This window comes from Tetrao urogallus (genome assembly GCF_951394365.1).
Source record: "Tetrao urogallus genome assembly, chromosome: 9".
Classification (NCBI taxonomy): domain Eukaryota; kingdom Metazoa; phylum Chordata; class Aves; order Galliformes; family Phasianidae; genus Tetrao; species Tetrao urogallus.
In genome coordinates this window covers 6,313,842-6,337,627 of record NC_136822.1, presented here as the reverse complement: position 1 = coordinate 6,337,627, position 23,786 = coordinate 6,313,842, and the positions used below count along the sequence as shown (strand labels likewise).

At 37.1% G+C, this 23,786-nt stretch overlaps 1 protein-coding gene across 1 annotated transcript in view; it reads right to left on the bottom strand.

The window, feature by feature from the left end:
* Window positions 1-3,958: 3,958 nt before the first annotated feature.
* PXYLP1 (2-phosphoxylose phosphatase 1) overlaps window positions 3,959-23,786 on the bottom strand; it is a gene marked incomplete at both ends in the record, with an annotated part of 33,800 nt that continues 13,972 nt past the window's right edge. Inside the window, 4 exons of the mRNA XM_079539756.1 lie at window positions 3,959-4,890; window positions 7,823-7,962; window positions 17,492-17,618; window positions 18,205-18,366. Coding sequence (XP_079395882.1) covers window positions 3,959-4,890; window positions 7,823-7,962; window positions 17,492-17,618; window positions 18,205-18,366 — 1,361 coding nt within the window. The remainder of the gene's footprint in view (window positions 4,891-7,822; window positions 7,963-17,491; window positions 17,619-18,204; window positions 18,367-23,786) is intronic.

Below are 23,786 nucleotides of genomic sequence, written 5' to 3'. Positions count from 1 at the left end.
AGGGGCTGTGCCAGCCTTCAAGGGAGAAAAATCACAGTAGCACACACAGCAATTAATTGTTCATACGCAGAACAGACTGCATTTCAGGTGTATGATGTCTTCAAGCTTATCAGAGAAACAGAGACTACTTCATTTTGATTTGTTTTCATTCTCTAAAGTTTATAATGTTAGCTGTGATGGTGGGAAATTAGAGGGGGAAATGAGGTATTTGCACGCTTGCTTACTGAACTACATGGAAGGAATTGAAAAGTTCTGTCACTCAGTAAAGTCCTTAAGCAGTTTACCACCTTGGAAACTTAACAGAATGCAAAATTAATTTACCTGAGGTATGTTCTGATTTGCTGCATCCCATCACATGTTTATAAGATGTTAGCTGCTGTTGCTTGCTGCTGCTGTTGTTTCCTCTGAACAGAAATTGCCATAGAAATTTCTAGTGTTCAGCAGTAATATTCATTACTGAGCCTAAATCCACAATACTGTTTCATTCAAGAAGATCACAGAAAATCTAACTGGTCTTTGCAAGGTTTGTTTTTTTTTCTTTTTTTCTTTTTTTTAAATGCTTTAAATTTTATTTCTCTACAGGAAGAGTCCAAATACTGTCAAGATCAGTTGTGCTTCCAAGGCAATAGCTGAACTGATATCAACTGTGCAATTCAAAGCCTCTCATGTCTCAGCTACTTGAAAAACTGACATAGTATACATACATAGCATGGCTCCTTTCATGTGGAAAAGGGGAAGAAATCAAACCACAAGGCCAGCAAACCCCCAGAGACAAAGCCAGCAAACTGTCAATTCTGCTTTATAATTCCACATACTATCAGCTTTATTAACTTCAAAACTTGCTGTGCTGAAAAGAGTAGAACTAAAGTTGATACATAGGACAGCAAAGCTGCAGTGACCTGGAGAATACACTCATGCTCAGCAACGTGAACTCCTTCAAAATAGATTTCACAGCTATCATTATCCTCACTTCACCTCACAAGATTTTGAGCACCTGCTATAAATTAACAGTAATTCACTTACACTATGGAAAATGTGGTCTCCTTTTCAGTCTGCAGGATGGAAGTCACTGGCAGCATACTTGTTAACATCGCTTTTCCACAGTGCTGCAATTCCAAAGCAAAGGTGTTTTTTTTTTTTCTTCAGATAATTCACACTAAATCGTTTTTGTGCAACAGAAGAACACCATGAGAGGGCACCTATTTCTTTATTTTCCCTAGCTCTCAGAATGCATTTTTCAAAGAGAATCTTCTATCTGTGCTATTTTACATGCAAATGTTTTGTATTTAACTGCCTTCTTGGGCACTCCCAAATATAAACATAAAACAGGCAGCTCAAACAAAACCATATAACATTCCCAATGTTCAAAGAGCATTTGAAACTAAGGCTGTTATAGCTACCAGAACTGAATCAAGTGGGGGGCAAAAAATGAGACTGCACATCAGCACTCACAGAGACATACGTAAGCTGAATTTTATAAAACATGACACATTTCAACCCAGCTACAAGTTCTCAACGTGTTTAAACACTAGTTTCTAAATACTGCATTCAGTGCACAAAATGTCCCAGTCCTACACCAATTTAAAGGCAACCCCAGGATCTCAAACAGCATTCCTTGAAGCAGCAGCATTTATTTCTGTTCTGTTTGACAAAACCCTGCAATTGCTCAGATCAATGTTTCCTATTTGAAAGGTCTAATTCATCAATCCACTGCAAGAGCGTATTCAACAGATCTAGGATATGCCTTTCTCCATTGCCCAGGTAGATCTAAGACTCAAATTCAAATATAAATTCATTCTCAGGTGCCAATTTAATCATAAGGTAAGTCAAATTTTAAAACCTTGTCATTGAGTTTGATGATGCAGTTGGCTCACCATTTTGTTTCCACAACTAACTCAGGAAGTTGCATGCAGGATCTCAGCCCTGCAGCTCTTTCTTTTAGATCTTCCAGTAGCATTACAGCTGTATCAAATCTTTCAGAAGAGCATATAGTCATAAACTGTGCAGATACAGAAGACTAATTAGCTTGCTTTCCTTTTTCTTCCCACACATGTTAATAAAAAAGCAGACAGATATAAAACACCAATAATAGGCACAAGGTGATGTTTTCTGCATGATCCCTGTAAATGGTCATCAAAGATCATCAGAACTCCAACAGGTATCACTCTGCAGAGCAAACTACTGAAGAACTCTTCGGACTATTTAGCACTTACTTTAGACAAATGGTCTAGTTCACATAATTTATAAAAGGAGAGTTCATCTCTCACATTTTGTCTTCCTGACTGCCCTCCAGCAGACAAACACATATGACTAATGAGTGAGATCTCTAATCTCTAATCTAAATCTCTAATCTAAACACTAATGACTAATGACTAAGAGTGGATCCCTTCGGCTGAAAGAAAACTTTTTCAGCAGTTACACACTCTAATGTGATACTGATGAAGTGTTCACCTGCTCTCTCTCAGATTTGGAACAGGAACGCACAAAGTGAGCCAATGCAGAAGTTATTAAAGCAACAAGCAGCTTAACAAAATACACTTAGGCTTGTTACTGCTAACGACTAAGGAAGTAAAAATAAATGTAACACACAAATTCACAGAGTCCCTACATTTTTATTTAAAGAAATACATTCAAATGCAGCACTGAAAACAGAGTGTGAAATATCAACAGTTAGAGACCTATGCTTAATTATGAGGGGTTTTTTTGTTTTTTGTTTTTTTTTTTTATAAACTAGCACCACTGAGTCACGAGTCACAGACTACTTTATTTCTAGAAGTGTAAAAAACCCACCCTCCAGAATTATAAAATCTCTATCGCTTCTATTAAAAACTATTTCTCAATTTACTGTTCCTAAAGAGATGAAAACAGTTTGAATACAAGTTCTCATACCTACACACTGCTCGGGTTACCAATAAAAGACAGTTTATTCTTAAGTCTGTACGTCCTGATCAAGGGAAAAAATGTCTGAAAGTCAGCCTTTCACAGCTCTTTACAAACTGAAGTATGAAAGATCTACTGTGCCATAAATTTACAGAGTGTAGTAGGTACACAAGTCTGATCATACAAAATAAGAGCGTCCTAGCCCATAAAAATACTAAAATCAGCTACAAAATTCTTAGTGTTTAGCCAAGCTGTCTCAAGCAGCCACTATATCAAATTCCAAAAACACTGATTTGTTTATAGCACGGCAGCTTGAGCATGTTCACAATGGGAAAAAGCCCACACCTCACTGTAAAACTGATTCATAATCCTAATTTCCCATTCAGATTTAGTGGTAATATTAGTGTTTGTTACCTATTTTAATACAAGACCATTACGTATTTGTAGATTGTGTTCGTATTGTTCAAAGTGCTAAAAGTGCAGTCAGAGAACAGAGTTTTGCACACATTTTCCAGTACACCCTTCTCTGGCACAGGCAATGTATAAGTATGTATCTGTAGGTCTGTGAGGTCAGAAAGGCACACACTCATTTGTACATGCTCAGGTATAACCAAGCACTTTACTTTAAAGTCCTGTTCCTAAATATTAAAATGCTTTCAGAGTAGGGAGCACCCAGAATGTCCTACAAACAGATGTCTGAGTTTTTATAAATATCTTGATACAGCTGCTTATATGATTACAAGATAATGGTGAAAAAAGAATGCTTTGTTTTTAAACTCGTGGTGTGCAAGTATTGCTCTGGAATACAGGGAAATGAAATCTGTGCTCTCTCACTCTATCAAGCAAAGTCCAACATTACAGTAGCTCACGTGGTTTATCAATTCATGATAGTTAACACAGACAAAGCACTTCCACAGTATCTGTTCTTCTACTGGAGACCATCTACAGTTTGAATGAAAAGGAAACTGAAGAGTGTTCCAAGCAATATCATTTGTCAACAAACAACAGAACTGAAACGCGCCTCAACCAGAATACAGACTTTCACCTACACAGAAGTTAACAGTTTCACTTTCCTTCCCTACAGTGGTCTTCTACGACATGCATCATAATAACTAGTGCTGTTAAAAACTAAGAACATATCCCTCTTCACAAAGCTAACAAATTTTTCTAGCGGGCACATTGGCTTGCTGGAACGTTTATAATAATCCTTGCAGAATGAGGTCTGGAATGTGACATCAGCACCATTATACAGGATGCGGATAAAGTGTTCTTTGGGTCTCTTCCCATCCTGCCACAGCTCAAAAACTAATCTGGCAGCAAATCGTGGAAATCTGGCCTCTGTAATGCCCAAGGCACTAAGAACAGGTGACAACGTGACATCATGTGCAGAGTGAAGAACAAATATTTCTTCTTTCTTGCCTTCTGCAATTCGCTGAAGCCGATTAACAGTCTGGTTGAGGAGAGGGTGAGTAGCCAACAGGGCATACAGGAAATAGAGTTTCTTTTCCTGTCTTTCTCTCTCATCCTCCAACTGATGTCTTTTGATTACTTTGAAGTGTTCCATACCAATGCAGCCAGTTTTGGTACAGGGGAAACTGACATTGTGGCAAAAATAGCACAAGAGAGAATCTATTGGGTTAGAGGCTCTCAACTGCCTGGTAGGAATGCCAACAATCTTTGCCATATCCACATATATTTTCTCCAAATCACCATTCTTCACCCGTAAGCTGTACTGCCTGCGCTGTTCCTCTTCTAGGTAGTGGTTCCGCATAGGACAGTCGCAGCTTCCAGAACAAAAAATAGTGCTCCACTGATGCCTCATGTTAATTTTTTTCCAGTCAAAATCTGGTAAAAAGGTGTAAAGCAGCGCCAGTGCACTCTGCAGGGTTCGGCTTTTTCCTGTAGTCTCCAAGTAGAGCTGTTTTGCCGTCCAGTCATTCAGAAGCAGTTTATGTTTGTTTATATAAATTTCTCGCAATAGTTGTCCATTTCGCAAGTGCTGTACGACACCTGAAAGAGATTTTTTGCTGTTTAATTTTTTAAGGCGGCACAACACATGATTATAATCTCCTCAGTTTTGATGGAAGAAAAAAAAAAAAAAAAAAAAAGAAAGAAATACAGCTAGCATTACTGTTAAAAGCTCTGTTAAAAACTATGAATGGCAAAATTGAGCCTCACCTATTCTTGAAGACCAGAATCACAGAATGGCCTGGGCTGAAAAAGGACCACAATGATCATCCAGTTTCAACCCCCCTGCTTTGTGCTTTGCCAACCACCAGACCAGGCTGGCCTTGAATGCCTCCAGGGATGGGGCATCCACCACCTCCTCGGGCAGCCTGTTCCAGTGCATCACCACCCTCTGTGTGAAAAACTTCCTCTTAATATCGAATCTAAGCCTCCCGTCTTAGTTTAAAACCATTCCCCCTTGTCCTATCACTATCCACTCTTGTAAACAGCTGTTCCTCTCCTGCTTATAGACTCCCTTCAAGTACTGGAAGGCCACAACGAGGTCTCCCCAGAGCCTTCTCTTTTCCAAGCTAAACAATCCCAGTTCCCTCAACCTTTACACACAGGAGAGGTGCTCCAGCCCTCTGATCATCTCAGTGGCCCTCCTCTGGTCCTGCTCCAAAAGCTCCATGTCCATGTACTGGGGGCCCCAGGCCTGGACACAGTACTGCAGATGGGGCCTCACAAGAGCCAAGTACAGGGGGACAATCACCTCCCTGTCGCTGCTGACCATCCCCCATTTTTTTTTTTTTTTTTTACGCAGCCCAGAACCCAGTTGCCCTTCCAGGCTGCAAGCGCACACTGCTGACTCATGTCCAGCTTCTCACCCACCAGGACCCCCAAGTCCATCTCTGCAGGGCTGCTCTCAAGGAGCTCTTTCCCCAGTTTGTATAAATACCGGGGATTGCCCTGACCCAAGTGAGCACCCTGCACCTGGCCTTACTGAGCCTCATGTGGCTCACATGGGTCCACTTCTCCAGCCTGTCCAGGTCCCTCTAGATAGCTTCCCTTCCTTCCAATAAATTGATAAATTCCCTTTTTTCCAATAAATTTAAATTAAAAAATTAAATAAATCCAATAAAAAAAAACCAATCAGCTCGGTGTCATCCACAAACTCACTGAGGGTGCATTTGATACCATCATCTGTATCACTGATGAAGATGTTGAAGAGCACTGGTCCCAAGACCAACCCCTGAGGAACACCGCTTGTGAGCAGCCCTCACCCACAAATGAGATACCTGCTGTCCTTTCAGTATCTCTCAGATTTTAGGAGCTAAACTGAGATACAGACAGAAAAAGCTAGTTTTGCACAATTAGTTTAAAACATTAGTCATTTAATATTGCTTTTGAAACTAGAAATACAGGACTGAATGGGTCTAACATTACTATAAAAACAGGATTGTTATCAATGTGGACCCAGACATTACCTGAGTCAGGTTCCCAGACCAATTGTGAATGCTGTACTCTCTGCACATTTACGTTAGCCAGAAAAACTACCAGGAGTGAGGATAATGAAAACACAGAATGTAAATTAGCATGCAAACTCACAAAACCAGCCTGTGAAGAAATCGCATCAGGCTTCTTCATCTTCCTTCAGAAAGTAGAATCCTAGACTGACTTAGATTGGAAATGACTTTAAAGATCTAGTTCCAAACCCCCTCCCCATGGGCAGGGTGAAGTACTCAAATTGCTTGGTAACATTCACACTAGTGCTTTGGCTTTATTTAGCTGGATAGGAAGAAGGCATGTATCCTTCTCCCATACCAGCTCCAGAATCTATCTTGCTTGTGTTATCCACCCTCAGCAGCCAACAGACAGGCACAAACCCTTGATTAACTTGAACATTTTTATAACCTGCTACAGGCAATAGGAGTCACAAACATTAGCTCAGTCATAAAGTGTGCAGTGATGAATCCAGTTTCACATGCAATCTGCTGCATCAGTAAAAGTCCTTGGTTATCTGGCAAGAATCTTCCCAAGATCACTTGGCAAGACTTGACACTGTTGCCTAACACAAGTTTATCTTCTGATAAGGCACAAGAACATGACGATTCGACAGATCATTTTTGGAATAAAAAAAATATAGGAAATTGGCACCATGCTAATACACTGACTTTGACTTCAAATTCAGTTCAGCTAGTTACTCTGAATAAAAATATAAACAATTCCAAGAGCTCTAAAAAAATATTTCTTACAAACATTTTTCTCTCTCCTTACTTTTTGCCTGTGGTGAAAACATCCATCAACAAGGCAGAAAAGATGAATCCATGCCTACTAGCCCAGTTCCCTTAATGCTATTCAAACTTTGTTAGAAAGCAAAAAAAAAAAAAAAAAAAAAAAAAGAGAGTAAAAAAAAAAAAAGGAGGGGAAGAAGACAAAGGAAAACTGAAAAAAGCATCAGATATTTCAAAGATGTTCTTCTTTGATAATATAAACAAATTTGCTACATCTGAATCTTCTTTATGTAGACTCAGCAGTTGTTTTACAGGTGAAAACTGGCAACTAACTGATTGTTCTTCAGTTCCAGGATCTTTCTGAATCACAAACTAACCAATAAAATTACCAAACCTTCCTCTGAAGGACTGTAATTTTCCACCATGTGATTTTTCATATGGGTGACAAAGCAATTTTGTGGTTTGGGACAACATGAATTAAAGTTGTTCTAACTTCTTAAAAATAAAGTTGAAAGAGATGCCAAGGGTGACTGACCTCTAACAGAACGCAGGCAGGCTATAGAAAAATGTTCAGTTTCTTGGATGGATATCACTTTTGGCAGAGAGTTCAGTACTTGACTCCTATCCCAGCAAAACCAACCTATGACCAATATTATGATTTTCCCAAAGAAAAGCATTTATTAAGAAAAATAGAGCATATGCTTTCAAACAGATTGTGTTAAGAGAGCAGAGGAAAATGTAAAGCTGCCACGGAAACTTACCAGTCTGTGTAAGCTCTCCCATTTCACAAAGAGAATGACTAGGGTAACGAGGCAGGCTGCTTAGGGTTCCATCCATTTGGGCTGCAGAGCCTTTGGACATGTGTTTAATGAAAGCTTCCAGCTGAGGATGAGAAGGTTTCCTAGAGAGACAAAACAAAATGTGAAAATTTCCCAAAGCATACAGAAAATATTCTGTCAGCTCAAAATTTCATGGTGACGTTCCTTCCCACTGACATCTGCTCTTACTCAAGATTTCTGCAGGCATGCAAAAGAAATCCTACTTATTTAATACCAGAAAGCTAGAGGAGACTGATGTTTCGGCGTGATAAAATTATGGTATCTTTCATAAAATAATTTCCAAAGGTTTTGTTTGTTTGCTCGCTTGTTTTGTTTTTGTTTGTTTTTGTTTTTTAACGCAATGGTGCTGTTATTAACATTTTTTTTTAATTAGATCCTTTCAAAAAAGAGCAAATCTCTCTAATTTCTGCAGTCCTAATGCACTTTAACAACACCGTCAAAGGCACTAAGCATCTAAAAGAGACCAGCTAACCATTATGTTAGATACAGTGCTGTCTACAGTCTCGGACTTAACTTCAAATTTCTTCAGGCTGCAAATCAAATAGCACAGGTAGCTGATGGTATCTACAAAGCTGTTCCCAATGACTCCACTGAAAGCAGAGCCCATTGTTTTGGGTATTGTACCATTACGCAGGAAGAAAGAGGCCAACGCTGCCAGACACCTTACATGGGTAAGACTAAAGCAAACTGCACTGTGTCCTAGTTAAGGAAAAAATGTTTAAACAATACTTAATATACCTAATGCATGCAGGCTCTACAGCTGAGAAAACATTGGGAAAAAAAAAAATAAGAGATTATACAGAGATTAATCTGAAGAAATATCAATACAGAATTGTCCATTTAATTCAACCTTGCTGAATGTATACTTGTATCAAAAGCAATAACTAAAATGGCCCACATGATCAGACTGCATTATACAAATGTGAGTTCTGACTGCAGATGTGAACATCATTACACTAGTGGCGATACATTTTACAATCAAAACACACCACAAATTATTATACAAGCCCTCCTACATCTAGCTCCTTTCCTCTATTGTCAGAATTGTCTCTAAGCAAAGCACAGCTTAGACAGAACAAGGCTCCGCACAGACTTATCACACAGCACAACTGATTTCTGCTGTGTCCCACAAATACAGTATTTGCTAAAAGAACATTAAGAGAAAAACAAATATTTGCCCCTTTAAAAATGCTTCCTTCACACCATACAAGATGCAGACCTCTAATTCTAGAACAGCTGTGGTCTTCACTGATTTGACACTTCAGCAATGACCCACGGAACCTGGGAACACAAAGAGCCAAGAAACCTCTGTACCTTTGCAAGTGCCCCAGAGGAGCATGGCACATAACCACAATATTTCTGGCAGTACAATGCAGCAATGTGACCACTTGGCCTTTTTCATACAGAGATTCAAGACAAAAAGCTGGCTAGCCCAACCCAAGTTGACAGATTTGGAGGAATGGACTACTGCAGAGTTTCAGTCATCCCCTGAGAAGACTGGATTTTTTTCCTCCACATTTAAGCTTACTGATTTTAACGTGTAAGTAATAACAACTGACTGTAAATATCCCCATGATGCAAGGAAAGAATACAAATGGAAAAAAAAATATAAGCAAAAGAGTTGAGGTTAACTCGTTGAAACAGTATTCACGTCAATGAATGTTTAGACTCAGTTCATTGTTGTAAGGATGTGCTAAAAAAATAAAAATGCTAAACAAAAAACAAAAAAAAAAAAAAACAATGCAATTGAAAGACATTTAAACCTTTGAAACAAACAAACAGCAACAAAAAAAATGGACCAAATTTCCGCAGCAGAACTTTACATAAGTACTATTTCCCTTCCTGAACATCAACACTTAATGTGATAAATAATTTGAAAACCCATGGCTTAAGTCCCCAGGCAGCACTACATAAACTGCACTTCAAGGCTACTTTTAAGCATCATTTTATTTTTCACCTCCATAAAATGTTTGTGTTATTATCCACACACAAGCAACGATTCACAGTCACCTCTTTATTTTTGTGCAGAACTAAATCAGAAACTGTTCAGCAACCCATTTCTGCCCCGGATGGTTCTTGTTCTATTGGGACTTCCAGCCTAAGCAGTCTATATTGTGGATGTTCCTCACGCAATAAAGCCATTTAAAAATAAAACTGAAAAAGATTTCATCTGAGAACTCTTACAGAAGTCTGAGCTTAATGTTTATTGTAAGCATTCAAATTTTGCTAGAATAATACATGGTTTTGATAGAAAATCCTCAGGATCTAGAAAAACTTCCTTAATTACAGACAGAAACCACAAGAGGGAGCAACAGAACTGCTAACGTATCAATAAGTGCCTGGAATCAAAATTTACCAGGACAAACATTTTTCATGCTTACAAGGAAAAGGCAGAAGAGAAACTCTCTTAAATGAAAAAGCACTTACTGCAGAGCTATGCTCACAGCACGTATGCACAGGAGATCTCATATGAAACAGCCCTACATCCAATATAAAGCAGGTCTTGGAAATCACACTGTCATATCACTTTATAAAACTGCACAAGTATTTAATTTAACTTCAGGGTAAAGAAGAAGGAAAAAAAAGAAGATGATTCCCAAGAAGTCTGCACATTCATTGGTAAGAAAACATTACTGTAAGTCACAGTATAATGGCCAATCAGAAAAGTGCTAAACAAGCAAAATGAGAGAAAATTTTAAAAGTTTTTCATTTTTAACTTCAAATGAAAAAGCAGCCAACTTATATTTTAAACGCACAACTACCTCTGTATATTACAATTTTAGTATCTCAATTAACATTTGAGCAGAAGCAGAAAAACACAGAAGGTTTTCTTCCTTTGTAAATCAGTTGAGATTTTCTGTTGCACCATTACACACCACAGAGCTTAATCCAGCTCCAGATGCGAGCTCCAAAACAACTTCTTGCACATTTTGCTATTTTCACAGCCCAGTAGCACTAAATGGAAAAACCGAGAAAATTAAATGAAAGTCATTAGCAAATAGCTTTCTAAGCTTATTACAGATGTAGCAGGCTGAACTACCCATTTTCTACACTTTGCATTCAAAAAGCTCTAAACATGAACAAAATGTCAGCCACAATTTTCCTTAAATCTTATTTACTTAATTAGCAAGTCCTGCAAACACATGTATCAGAAAGCTAAAAAAAAAAAATGAAACTGCACAACTGTTCTGCTTCTTCTGCTGCATTCTATTGGAACCAAACCTGTACCAGCACAGCAGTCAACAATCACTTGATAAGGTGCATTTTTCAGTGTATTCATTTATCTTTTCATCTATGTATGTAAATACAAGTTACTTAACTTCAGATTTATTTTCAAGTAAGCACAAATTAAGCATCTCCTTGAAGAAGCACACAATGAAACATGATTGCTAGACATATTTTGAACACAGAATACAAGCTTACTACTTGTTAAATGTATCTCAAGGGGAGGGGATCAGACAACAGAAAAGCCATTCTGCCCGAAAGGGACAGACATGTCAGGATAACACACCTCTGTACCTAATTCTCACACATACAACACGACTGTGAATATACCAGCAGTTCTCCCAGTTAACCCCACACAACTGAAAAAACAAATTTTGCTGTTAAATAAAGTAAGTTTTCGGTTGGTGGATTTTATAAGCTTGTTTGCTTTACAGCACTACTCCAGCTACTAGCTAACAATTCCCTTCCCCACCCCAAGATTTCTCTTATTTAGAATATGAATCCTCCCATAGAATTGGCCAATTTACAGATGCCGCAGGAGATGGAGTATCTAGGCAACACAGCTAAGACTGCTGGGACTGCTGGAGCTGGAAGCAAAGAAAATTACACATTTGTATAGTTGAGAAGACCAAAATATCCTTAAAATTGCATTTCCATTGAAGCCAGCAGAAAATAAAAGTGAAATAAAAAGACATCTACTGTAATTTGCTGGACACAATGACAGTGACGTACTGTATTCAGCAATGTATTAACATAATATTTCCAAATTGCTAGAAGGGAAAAATATTATTTAACATCACTAGCAATAGCCATACCTTTTTCTAATTTTGAACATTTCTTGCCTATTTTTTAAAACTATTAAATCGCCTCCTAATATTTTATTGTTGCAAAACTTTTTTTTTTTTTTTACCTGTAACAAAAATGTGATGCTTCTTTTTGCTTGAATAATACACTCAACATACCTTTTTGTTATTTTCAAACGAACACCAGGATAAATTAAATAGACTAAATTGCTTGTTCAATATTTAAACACTTTACAAAGGTCTTAACAAGCCTTAAAGAGACGTCATATTCCAGCATTACTGCTACACTGTTATTAGTGTACATAGAAAGAAAATTATATTGCACAGCTATTTGAAGCATACGTTTATTTCTGCCAGCAACAGAGCTGACATCTCTCAATAAGAAATTTCCTTTCAGGTTTTAGATACCAAAACAGAAATAATTTCTTTTTTTGCTGAGAAGCAAACAATCTGTTGGCTGCTCTGAATTAGCACAGCAAAGACAGAAATAGAGTACCACAGTGAGCACGTGCATGTGACACCTCAGAAAGGCTGCTAAGGGATTAGGGGTGACTGCCATAATGGAACGATACTTTCTCAGAAACATAGATGTAATGTATCTACTTTCACGTATTATATATACGCAGAGGTATGAAAACTCAACTCATGCAGCTCAACATTAGGTTCCCACACACTGCACAGCAAAGCCTCATTTCTTGTACAGCAGCAGAGAAGCCTTGTTACGGGACATTTTTGCCAACCTGTCCCCATTCGAGACTTCAGTGTCATTATTTAGGAACTGCAATGAGAGATGTTGAGGTTTTCCACTCCTAGATAAAGTGGAGCTCAGACTGAGTGCACGGAAGCCTCTTTTAGGAGAAAACTAGCTCCCTGAGCTCAGTACCTTTGCTTAGTAAGTAAGTATTATTTTAAAATAAGTCACAGCATGAAGACAAATGTCTAATATTCCATCATCCCTGCCAGACTGGACAGTTAATTTACCAAGTAAGAAGAAACAGTCCATGTTTCTCAGGGCTATTTGTCTCAGGACTACTAAGAAAAATATTGCCATTCATTTGCATTATCTATTTGTGAAAGATTTTCTGTGATTAGTTTAACATTCTTTCCTACCAAAGCTATTAGAGCAGTAAACCAATTGAAGCCTTATTTCTACTATGCATACTGTAAAGTGAAGTACCTTTTTTTGTTTGTTTGTTTTTTTAAGAGTGATGACCACAGCATTCAATCTATCCTGACTCAAGAAACTGAACATGCTATTGAATCACCTACAAATTTGAGACTACCGATTTGTGAAAATTACAAAGTTAATCTCATTAAAATGAAGTATATTTAAGAAACAGACGTGGAAAGGCACTGCACTGACAGGACCATCTGCAGCTGTTTATTTATTTTTAATAATTTCCAGACTCAGACAAGTTCAAGAGAAGCATAAACAACATAGCTTCACCACCACGAGATGCTACAGAGAGATAAAATATGTTGGTCAAGGATTATGATTACAAGAGAAACTGGGGAAAAAAAACCTAATTACTGAGACCAATTAATAAGCATCCATTTATTTAAAAGTTAAAACTTGATTGTTTGTCAAATGGAAAACAATTAGTCGGCAGGTACCGACACTTAGCAGAACTGAGAGGTGAACTTTTCATTCTTCCTTACCTCTGTCATGCACTGTGCTGCCCTCTCACAGCAATGCACTCTGGAGTCTGCAGTAGATCTTTATGCCTCAGCAAAGAACCCATGGAAATGGAAAGTAATATGACTGAGATGGATTTTCCCCCCCCAGCCCCATTTAACTGTGAAAATGTAACTTCTGTTAGCAAATGGAGAATCTGCAGGAGCCAGGAGGACCTTCTGACAAGGAGCTCCAGAAACCTGCGTGACACTGGCTAAGCAAATGCAGCCATGCCAGGCACGTGCCAAGCTTCAGATAAATGAACATCTTCTTGCAATCCTATCACATCAGATACTGTCTCCTAATCACACTAAAGGCAAATTACTTATTGTTCCCAACACAATTTTTCTGTGAAGCTCAAGTCGCCAAAATAAGCATTAGGTGAAAGGCCTATACCGTTTCCTTTTTAGAATGCAAGAAAACAGAAGAGCCACTAAAACAACAATGGATTACAGTAGTCTTACAAAAGAGATCCTTGAGACAGTATTAGTACTTCTGGAGTGTATTTATTCATTGAAGTCTTGTAGTCTGTACATTCTTAAACTCTACAGTGACCCAGTCAACTTCTCTCTGAGTCTTCAGTGAGGTCAGAAGAGACTCAGATCTTTCATCACCTAATTGTGGTCTGGCTTATGCTGTAACCTCACTACAAGGAAAATCCACACCCCTCCTTTAGCTCACAATATACTACTTGCCTCTTCCCCACTTTCTCATTTTTCTGGCAGCCAAACCTAAAATTCTTCATATCAAACCTAAAATTCAGGTACTTGCTGCAAAGCTTTTTATAATTAACACCAACAGCTCTCAGAGTGCCTTGAAACTTATGCCAATTGAACCAAGAGTGCTATTAATTTATAACAGTCTTCTGAAATCATTGAAGAGTTTTCTAAAAAGCGTTTCTTGTCCCTCTCAGATAAAAATTCAAAGATGACACATTGCATATGTGTTGCTTTTTGACACTTGACATATAAGGCACAAAGGGAAGAGAAGTGGGTGGTTAATTTATTCTCCCAAAAAGCAAACACTACAGTGAACAGATTTTCACTAGCACCATTCAATTTTCTCGGGGACAAAAGTATACGGATTATTCAGCTCCCTTGTGGAAATTTGCATCTAGAACAATGAAAATAATAATATTAATTTAAGCCTTGGATGGAAGAAATCTCCAAAGCATTTAATCCATTTGCTTACATTCATTCCACGCTTAGATGTCACAATCCATAATTCCTAAAACCTAAGTGCAACTTCGAGGCTACTCTGCATATCCATTAGAAAACCAAGGGACTGTAGCATAATCTGCTTAATTAATGAATTCCATCAGCTGAATGCCAAGTCAAATAAAGAACAGATTGAGTATGAGCAGCATACTTATCTAAAACTAATGTCCAGAAAGCTTAAACAAGCCAGACTTTTAATCAGACATCTCAACTTAATTACACAGCATAAACAAGCCTTCAGTTCAAAGGTAGCAATTATATACCTTGTAATATTCTCTGAATAGGTACATTTGCAATCAAGTACCAAATTTACATCATAAAGAAGTATAAGCCTGAAAGCCAAACACAGTAAATAGATTCCTGATGCTAAAATAATAAATATTCCATTTGAAACAACGATAGAAACATTAACAATTCTAGCTGTATCCAGAACTGTGAGCTGTAACATATCAGGTCACAATGGCACAGAGCCAACCCCTTTAATCTGTTGCCCTTTCAAAATCAGCCAAAAGATCCATAAGCTTTGTACTCAAGAAACCAATTGTTGTTCTTCATTCATGTGGTGATGAACGGTGGTGGATATATCACTTGTAAACTGATGTTCTAATGCTTCATAAATTGGTAACAGCCAGGGGTATCTACACTACTGGTCTCACATCCTGAATTTATGCCCTCTTAACTACATGACTTGGTCACTCTGTTGGCAGTGTCAAAAGATGCACTACTTCCTTGCTTTTTATGGATAGTTATCCTGATTTCACAGCCTTCACATTGTATTCTTTGCCTGAAACTGTAGAAATAGATACAAAAGTTTCTCCAATAAATACAAAACTGAGGTATCATGTGGCAACTAACACTGAGAAATACAGCAACTCATCCACTATTGTCACTTGCACTTAACATCTCTGCAACAGAGATTTCTCACGTTCTAGCGTGATATATTGACTAAGCTCAGAGTATCAGATCTGGAAGGACTCCAACAGGGATCTGTATCACACTCCTTTACTTGGTATATTATTCTGAATATAATCTCACCTCTTCGAGGGTGGTCATTAAAAGTGCTATCACAGCTATCAGCAAAATGTTCCTTTTTCATCTTGTTGAAGAAATTAAATGGCCACACTACGGCAGAGATATCTCAAGTTTGGTGTCTTGTCTTCAGTCTACTTTGAGTACCAATATAAGACAATTAGTTAGCTTGCAGTGGGTGCAGAACACTGTTAGGGTTGGATATCTCTGAAATAATTGAAACTTCTCTTGGGAGATGTTAGAGAACACTAGGGAATGCCATTACTTAACAGAACACTATATGCAAATATATATATATATATATGGAATATTGTATATGATTAAGAACAAACAAAGTCTATTAACTTTTTTTTTTTTTTCTCTTAAAACAAGCCCAGAAATTCAAAAGACTTTATTATAATACTTTCACATATGTGCACAGATGGGCTAAAACGGCTCATGCTTTAAAACTTTCATAGGGTGACCCACTGTAATAACTGCAGTTTGGACAAAGATACAGCTATTTTTCAATTACTCGTGCCAGGGTTACATTAGAACACAGGCTGTAACTGAAGATAACATTGCAAATCCTGCAAATTTCAGGATTTAATCACAAGGGCAATTTTTATTTTGTTTTAATCTTTACCTTTGTAAAGATAAAAATCATAAATACTCCTCATCACAGCAAGCTACTAAAATTCTAAGGAATTTGGCTCATTAACCTATCAAAATAAGAAACTCACATTTGGTGTATTTGATACTCAGAAATGCATTTTCAGCATGCCATTATATTTCCAGTATACAAATAGAGCCACTCCTGAATAATTCTAACCAGAAAAGCAAGAATGTTATCTCTTTACAGAAGGAGATTGCAGACTATTCTGGAAAAAAGGTATTTATGGTATATCAGCACCACTTTGTATACTGGTATATCAAGAAGCCTATTAAGGCCTTTCCCTTTGTAAAACATACACATACACAAAGCGGATGCAACTCCCAGGTCACTGAAATCACCCACATTTAAATGACAGACAAATATCTGACAGTTTTCAACACTGAGTGGTAACTACGGTACATGTCGTTTTCAAATAGCAAATAGCGTACTTTCTTTAGCTTGTATTTTAATATTTATATGTATAAACTCCTCCACCACCCCGAGAAGTTTGAGACAGATCATTAATTTAAGGGAAATCTCTGATAAATTGTATCATTTCTCTTTTCAGAAAACACAATTATCAATTTTCCTGTGGTAGTGACAGAGACGGATTTGTGCTCACGCAAAGACGACGTGGTTAACTGAAAAAGAACTGATTCTCAAACACTGCACCTACATTTTTAACATATCTAGAAGTGTACCTAAAGAAATGTGACTGAGTAATTAAATAGCTTTTGCTTTTCTTTCTTTCTTTTTTTTTTTTTTTAATGGAAACATACAGAATTTATGCTGGTCTGAACACACAGCAGTTAATAGCTCCTGTTTCACAAGATATGCTGCACACCATTCATACAGCTTTTTTTCCTCTCATCTCCTTCAATCATCATAATACAACAACATCAGGAGCTACACCATACTTTAAGCTGCATAAATTTTTTCCTGAAGAGGAACAAAACAATTACAAAGCAAAACATGCATGTAGCAACAGTAAAAGCAAAAAAACGTTACCTGTTAGGCAGCAATGTACAGTCAATATCAGGTCTTTTTGTTTTGGGAATGGCATATAATGGATATCTATCTCCATGTCGAATCAACACTTGAACTGACACTAGCTTAAAATAATGGGGTGCATAACCTATAATGAAAAAAGAAAATGTAAAGAGTGAATGTTAAGAAAAAAGTGAGATGGAAACAGTACATTCAAAATTCAATAGCCATACATGACATTGCTCAAGCACTGGTCCCTGCCAACACAGTAATGTAACTACACCTACATAACTGCTCTTCCAGACCCTTCTTTTAATGACCATCATACGCAGCATGCTTAATTGAGAGTTTATTGATATATTAGCTTGTGATTTCACATTTGTTAATGGCATATGTACATGAGGGAGTTGATTCAAAATAACTTCTGCAGCTGCTACAAGGTACACATGTCTTCTAGTTCACTTTTAATAAACAGTATAAAATATTAATTATCTCTAAAGACTCCCACTCTTTTAATTAAGGAATTCCAGTTGAGCACTGAGTGATAACAGAACGACATCCAGAAGTCAAGAAATAAGAGAAAATACAAAGGAGAGAAGAACAGTGCATTTTGAGCAGTTTAACTGAATTCAGCAACCAGTTGACATTTGCTGTACCTTGCTCCAAGCAATAAAGAACCAACAATGCAAAGTCATTATTTCCACTAAATCACCATTTGCAAGCACAAAGGTTACCTTCCATGCTGCGTTCAGCAATAGTAGGAATATTGCAGTAAACACGAGCTTCGTAAACAGGATCGATTGCAGGAGGTTCTGTCAGCAAATCAGGCATTATTCTCTTTCGGCTCTTAGGATTCAACCCATCTTCCTTGATAGGGTTCACTGGGATTAAATGCACTGAAAGACACAAAACATGCACAGTATACCTTTAGGAGAATTCAGTGACATACCTAAGCCTTAAAAAAAAAAAAAAAAAAAAAAAAGAGAGAGAGAGAGAAAGATGATTTTTGTTGTGAATTTTTCACATTTTTCCAGAGTCAAGTTGTCCAGAATTTAGCAACTTCAGTGCTTGGCTAAGACCACAGAAATCCATCTCAATGAAGAACAACTTTGCTTGTTGTCCTCCTGAAGCTGGCTTTTTCTGTCAGTCTCCCAAGAAGCACTAAAAGCATGAACTGGAGAGAAAAGATCCACCACAGGTCCAGCTGTCCTTCATCACTCTCACATAAAAACTTATGCTGAAGGACATCATGCAAAAGACAGCCCATTCATGATGATACTACAAACCATTTGGTAAACAAAGTAATGGAAATTCGATGACTGAGACAGAAGAAACTAGGCTGTTCATCATTTTTCTCACAATTTCTTCCCCCCACTACTTAGCTACCTAGCCAATCTTAAATAATCTGATTTACTTTAAGAAAATATACACAAAATACATTTAGTAAAATGTAACTGCAATAGTTATACCAAAAAAGAATTAGAAAGAAATGCAGATAATGCACTTCAGACATGTAGAAGCATGCTTCTATAAAATCTGAATTTCAGGCCAGAGTTTCACTGACAAAGCCTTTTTGGGTTGCTCTGATGTGAAAGCACTAGTGAATTTAAAAGCCTTTCAAAACTACACTTATAATAACAAATGCTCTTCCCCTCCACTGCCTCCCACCAGCTTTTTCTAGTATTTGAAGAGGATCAGATTTAGAAGTGAAAACCAGGAGGAAAACTTAGTATTTTTGCTACCATTTATCTTTGTGGGGAAGGGGAAAAAATGGGAAGGGAGAAGAAGAAGAAAACTTAAGAAACAATTCAGAGCACCTTGACTGCCAGACCTAAATTTAGAGGTGAATTTATTCTATAATATAGAGTTGTGTACACAAAGAAAACAGTGAAACATACACAAGTTCTAAGAACACATAGGTGTTAATGTAGCACAGACTCTTCATTCTTACGCTCCAACAGGCGACTTCAAACATTTTATCGTAATCTCTCCCTGCACGTCAAAAGCAGAATTCAAGCATTTTCCATGGCCTTGCCAGTGCTGTTGACAAAGCTAATATCCACAAGGCACACTGACTTCAATCCTTTCCTTCAGCTGTTTCACATTTTGCATAATTGCCCACAGGACTGGTCCTGGTGAGAACATTAAACTGTAATTTTGACTTTGGCCCTTTAAGCTGCAGGGCTCAGCTGCAATCCCAACATTCATTTTTTAATTTATCTTTTAAAAAAAAAAAATTTAGCTCCTTCCAAGCTAGGACTGTTGTATGTTAATGGAAGACATTGCAAACCACTGATGAAATAAACTACTAGTAACTCAGAGCCTTGGTGGTATTTCTTAGAGGTTGGTGACCATGTTTTAAAGGGTACTTGCAGCAAATCTGTGTTTGGAATATAAATCCCAAACCTATGAAAGCGTTACAGGAGGCTGCTGCCCTCTGCAAATAAACAGCATTACAATAGATGGCCTGAAGAGTATAAACGGAGAATTACAGTAGTTACGTTGGTCAAGTTTTCTATGTAGAAAACATTAGGAGCAAGAGCTTTCAGCTTTGTGTTAACAGTTTTCTCTATAGCAACTCACAACACTGCTACTGCTTGTTTGACATCATGAAAATGTAGAGCTGGCTTCAGTATTCAGGATTTAATACAGCTGAGCATCAGTTTTTTTGGATGACAGGAAAAAAAAACATACACTAATAGCAAGAGCTCAGGACTCTTAGCACTCTTGTGCTAAAATTTGGTTAGGAGATTAAAAAAAAATAAGGAGCCCAATTTTTGATCCAACGCAAACACAACAGATCATATCTTTGTGTTGATGCTACTAACTATCACACAGATGCCCATATTTTCTCCTTGAGATCAACTGCCTACATTCATGAGATTAAATATTTGATTTACAGATAGCAAAGTCTCATTTCTCATCTATCTAGTGAAAGTACTTTAATACTAACAAAAAACTTAAGAACAGGAAGCACTTAATCTTGCAGAAAAGAAGCTACTAAAAATATTACAAGTTAAATTACAAGTAAAAATTGCACCTCCAGGAATATGGCAATATGTTTAGTTTGCAAAACCCATTGACAACACACTGTAAAAGGACTCTATGAAGTCACCACAGCAATTATGGATGCAAAATAATTCTTGTGGACCAGAAACTCAATCACAGATTAGGAATAACAACAGTTAACATAGTTACAAAAAACTGATAAAAGCTGCTCTAAATTTCTAAATGCTGCTACTAACAACAATTATTGATGACTTCATAATAGCTGGTATTACCTTCATAGTTTAGTGAATAAACTTGGATTACACCAGGGAGAAAGAAGGGAAAGAAATTCCAACCCAAACTGCTACCAGCTTGTTCTCTTCCAAGTACATCAGAGAGGGATGGAGCTCAAGCTTCTAAATTTGAACCTAACTGTGGCACAACCATATTATTTTCATTTCTGAAGGTATTTGTCTTAAATGACTCAAATTGGTTATTGGTTTCATCATCAAGAAGATCAAAAAGTTCCAGACACCTAAACAAGCACTGCCACTGCATTCAGTATTTATTTTCAACACGTGGAATAACACATATCAGAAGAAATCAACAAAACCATTCACACAGATACCTGGGTCTTCTATTTAACAACGTTAAACCACAACAACAACAACAACAAAAAAAACACCAAAACACATAGGATCTGGATACCAGTTTATCCAGTCCCCTGGAAATCTCAAAAGAAAAATATATATTATATATATATATATATCATATATATAATTATATATTATTTTATATATTTTATATATTTTATATATTTTATATATAAAATATATTTTATATATTTTATATATTTTATATATTTTATATATTTTATATATTTTATATATTTTATAATATTATACTATATATATATATAAAGTTATTTCAGAAGGCAGGAAAAACTAGACTATAGACAGATGAATTCCAGTTGGAAAGATGCTTTCCATCTGCTCAGCTTTAGCATTGTGATCCGAGGAGCCCACCCAGTAAGACTTGTTCCTCCTGTTGCACTGGAAGCTCAGTTTGTGCTTTCATTCTAGTAGCACTTGCATCACATGGAGCAGCTACTCAAAGCTCTCTGAAGCTTTGAGTGGTCTCCCTGTATCCCAGTACTTTTCTGCTGCATCAATCTCACCTCTGTTTCCCAACAGGAGTTTCTGGTCCATATGTAACAACACGTCTACACATCCACAAGTAATAGCGGACTGACACAGCTCAGAGTAGAAAAAATACCACTCGTATGGAATTGAACACTATTTTGTTCCAAGCTCTGTTCTTCCAGCTGTAAATCATTATAAGATCAGAATTCTATTATGCCTTTTTTCATATGGCTTTTTATAGCTTAGCACTATTTTATATGCCTTGTTCTATTGGTTCAACATGTACTTCCTCAAAGCAGAAGCCTGACAACGCAAATACAATCAACCTTAAATCTTCGATTAAGAGAGCTTTTGAACAAGATCTCTACACTGCTGGACCTTTCAAAAGTCATGTTTTACAACAGGAATATAACAATGTAAAACAGATTAAACACATGAGGTTTGATCTACGTGCTTCTCCCACACCCACAGCAGTTCATGAAATAGATTTGAAAGATATTTAATCATCTATCTGGAAACTTCACCAACACTGAAGCTATAAAGAATAAATACATATCATGGAGATAGCTTTACCAAAAAAAAAGGAAAAGAAAAAAGGAAAACATTTTCTTACATTTATAACATATAAATATAGCATATATAATATATATGGTTTTTTGTTTTTGTTTTGTTTTTTTTTTTAAACAAAATCTAAAGACTCTACATAAAAAATGGTTGAAAATATTCATTTTGAAAAAGCTATACTTAAGAGAGGAAAAGTAAAAGGTGTGCAGAAACAAAATGGAAGCAGCTTCAATGCAACTCTGGTGTGCCAAATTAAAATTCTTTAAAACACGAAATAAACTAAACACACAGACTGGTATCAGACAAAAGTAAATCTTGATAGCACAAAATGCAGTCCCGTGAGAGAAAACACACACTACTCATGGTAGAACAGCCAGCTACTGCTGTACTCACACTCCTTCAGCAATTTTTACAACCCCAAATTCAAACACCATTTCCTTTTTCAAAGTCAAAACCAAGAGGAAATAAATACAAAGTCAGTGGAGCTATCAAGCTTTTATATAAATTGGTCTTTTCCACTCTATTAATAAAGAATGGGCAGCTGAATTAAAGAAAATATGTTGAGTAATTTATTTCAAAACAATTTACTCTACAGAACATGAAAACACAATTTTAATTAAAGATAAATGCTTGACTAAGAAATGTCTTTATGAACCAAGCCAGTGGTGTCTCAACTATTGCAACATAGAAACTGTAAGCACAACTTCTTTAAAGAGTAAGCAGCTCATTAGTCTGATTTCCACATGCAGCCCAATTTCTGCACACACGAAAATACACCAAAATAAGATCAATATTAGAAGATTTGTTTCTAAGTAAGAAAGAGAATCACTCAAAGGTAATTTCAGTGTAACGATCGTAACTCCTACATTGCAATCAGTCCTACTGGAAAACGTTGAGTTTATCAAATCAACTATTGTATTCACACTCCCAAGCAGGAAGCCAGTCTGGCACAAGTTAGGACAAGCAAGCTGACATCAATTTAACAGAATTCAGTACAGCAGAAAACCAAACACAAAGAGCAGTTCACATAGAAGAAACACTAAATTAAATTCATTACCAGTTTCTCTCCCTCCTGCAGTACTAGTTAAACCATGGAAGAAACAAGGTATCACCACTGTTCATCCAAAAGAAATTTATCTATGAGAAGGAAAAAGCTCTAACATTTACCAAAATACAGAAAGACAGGCAATAAAGTCATTCTCCGCTCCTGTTTTCCTTTGTAACTCCAGCCTGTCTGAGAAGCAGCACAAGCAGCCACGTTAGCTTCAAGTAAGCAACTAACCAGGAACCTGAAGTTTTCATCTGTCCTAAGACAGAAGGTTCTTTCAGGTCCATGCAAGCAGGCTATTTAAAACAGTCACATGAAAATGAAGCCACACAGCAGAAATGCAAAAACAACCCACTGTAGGTAAACCTTAAGCTAAGGGATAAGGAAAAGTAAACACGCATGGCTGAGAACACAAAAAGTTATTTATTCATGCTAGAACTTTTTTTCTTCCCCTTCTCCTTTTGGCTCTGAAAAGGGCACTAAGAAGGCTGCAAGGCAGAGAGGAGAACACCAGCTTCTACAATTCTGATGATGAATGTAAAGTTGGCTCTCCACCCCCAGAAATAAAAAAGAA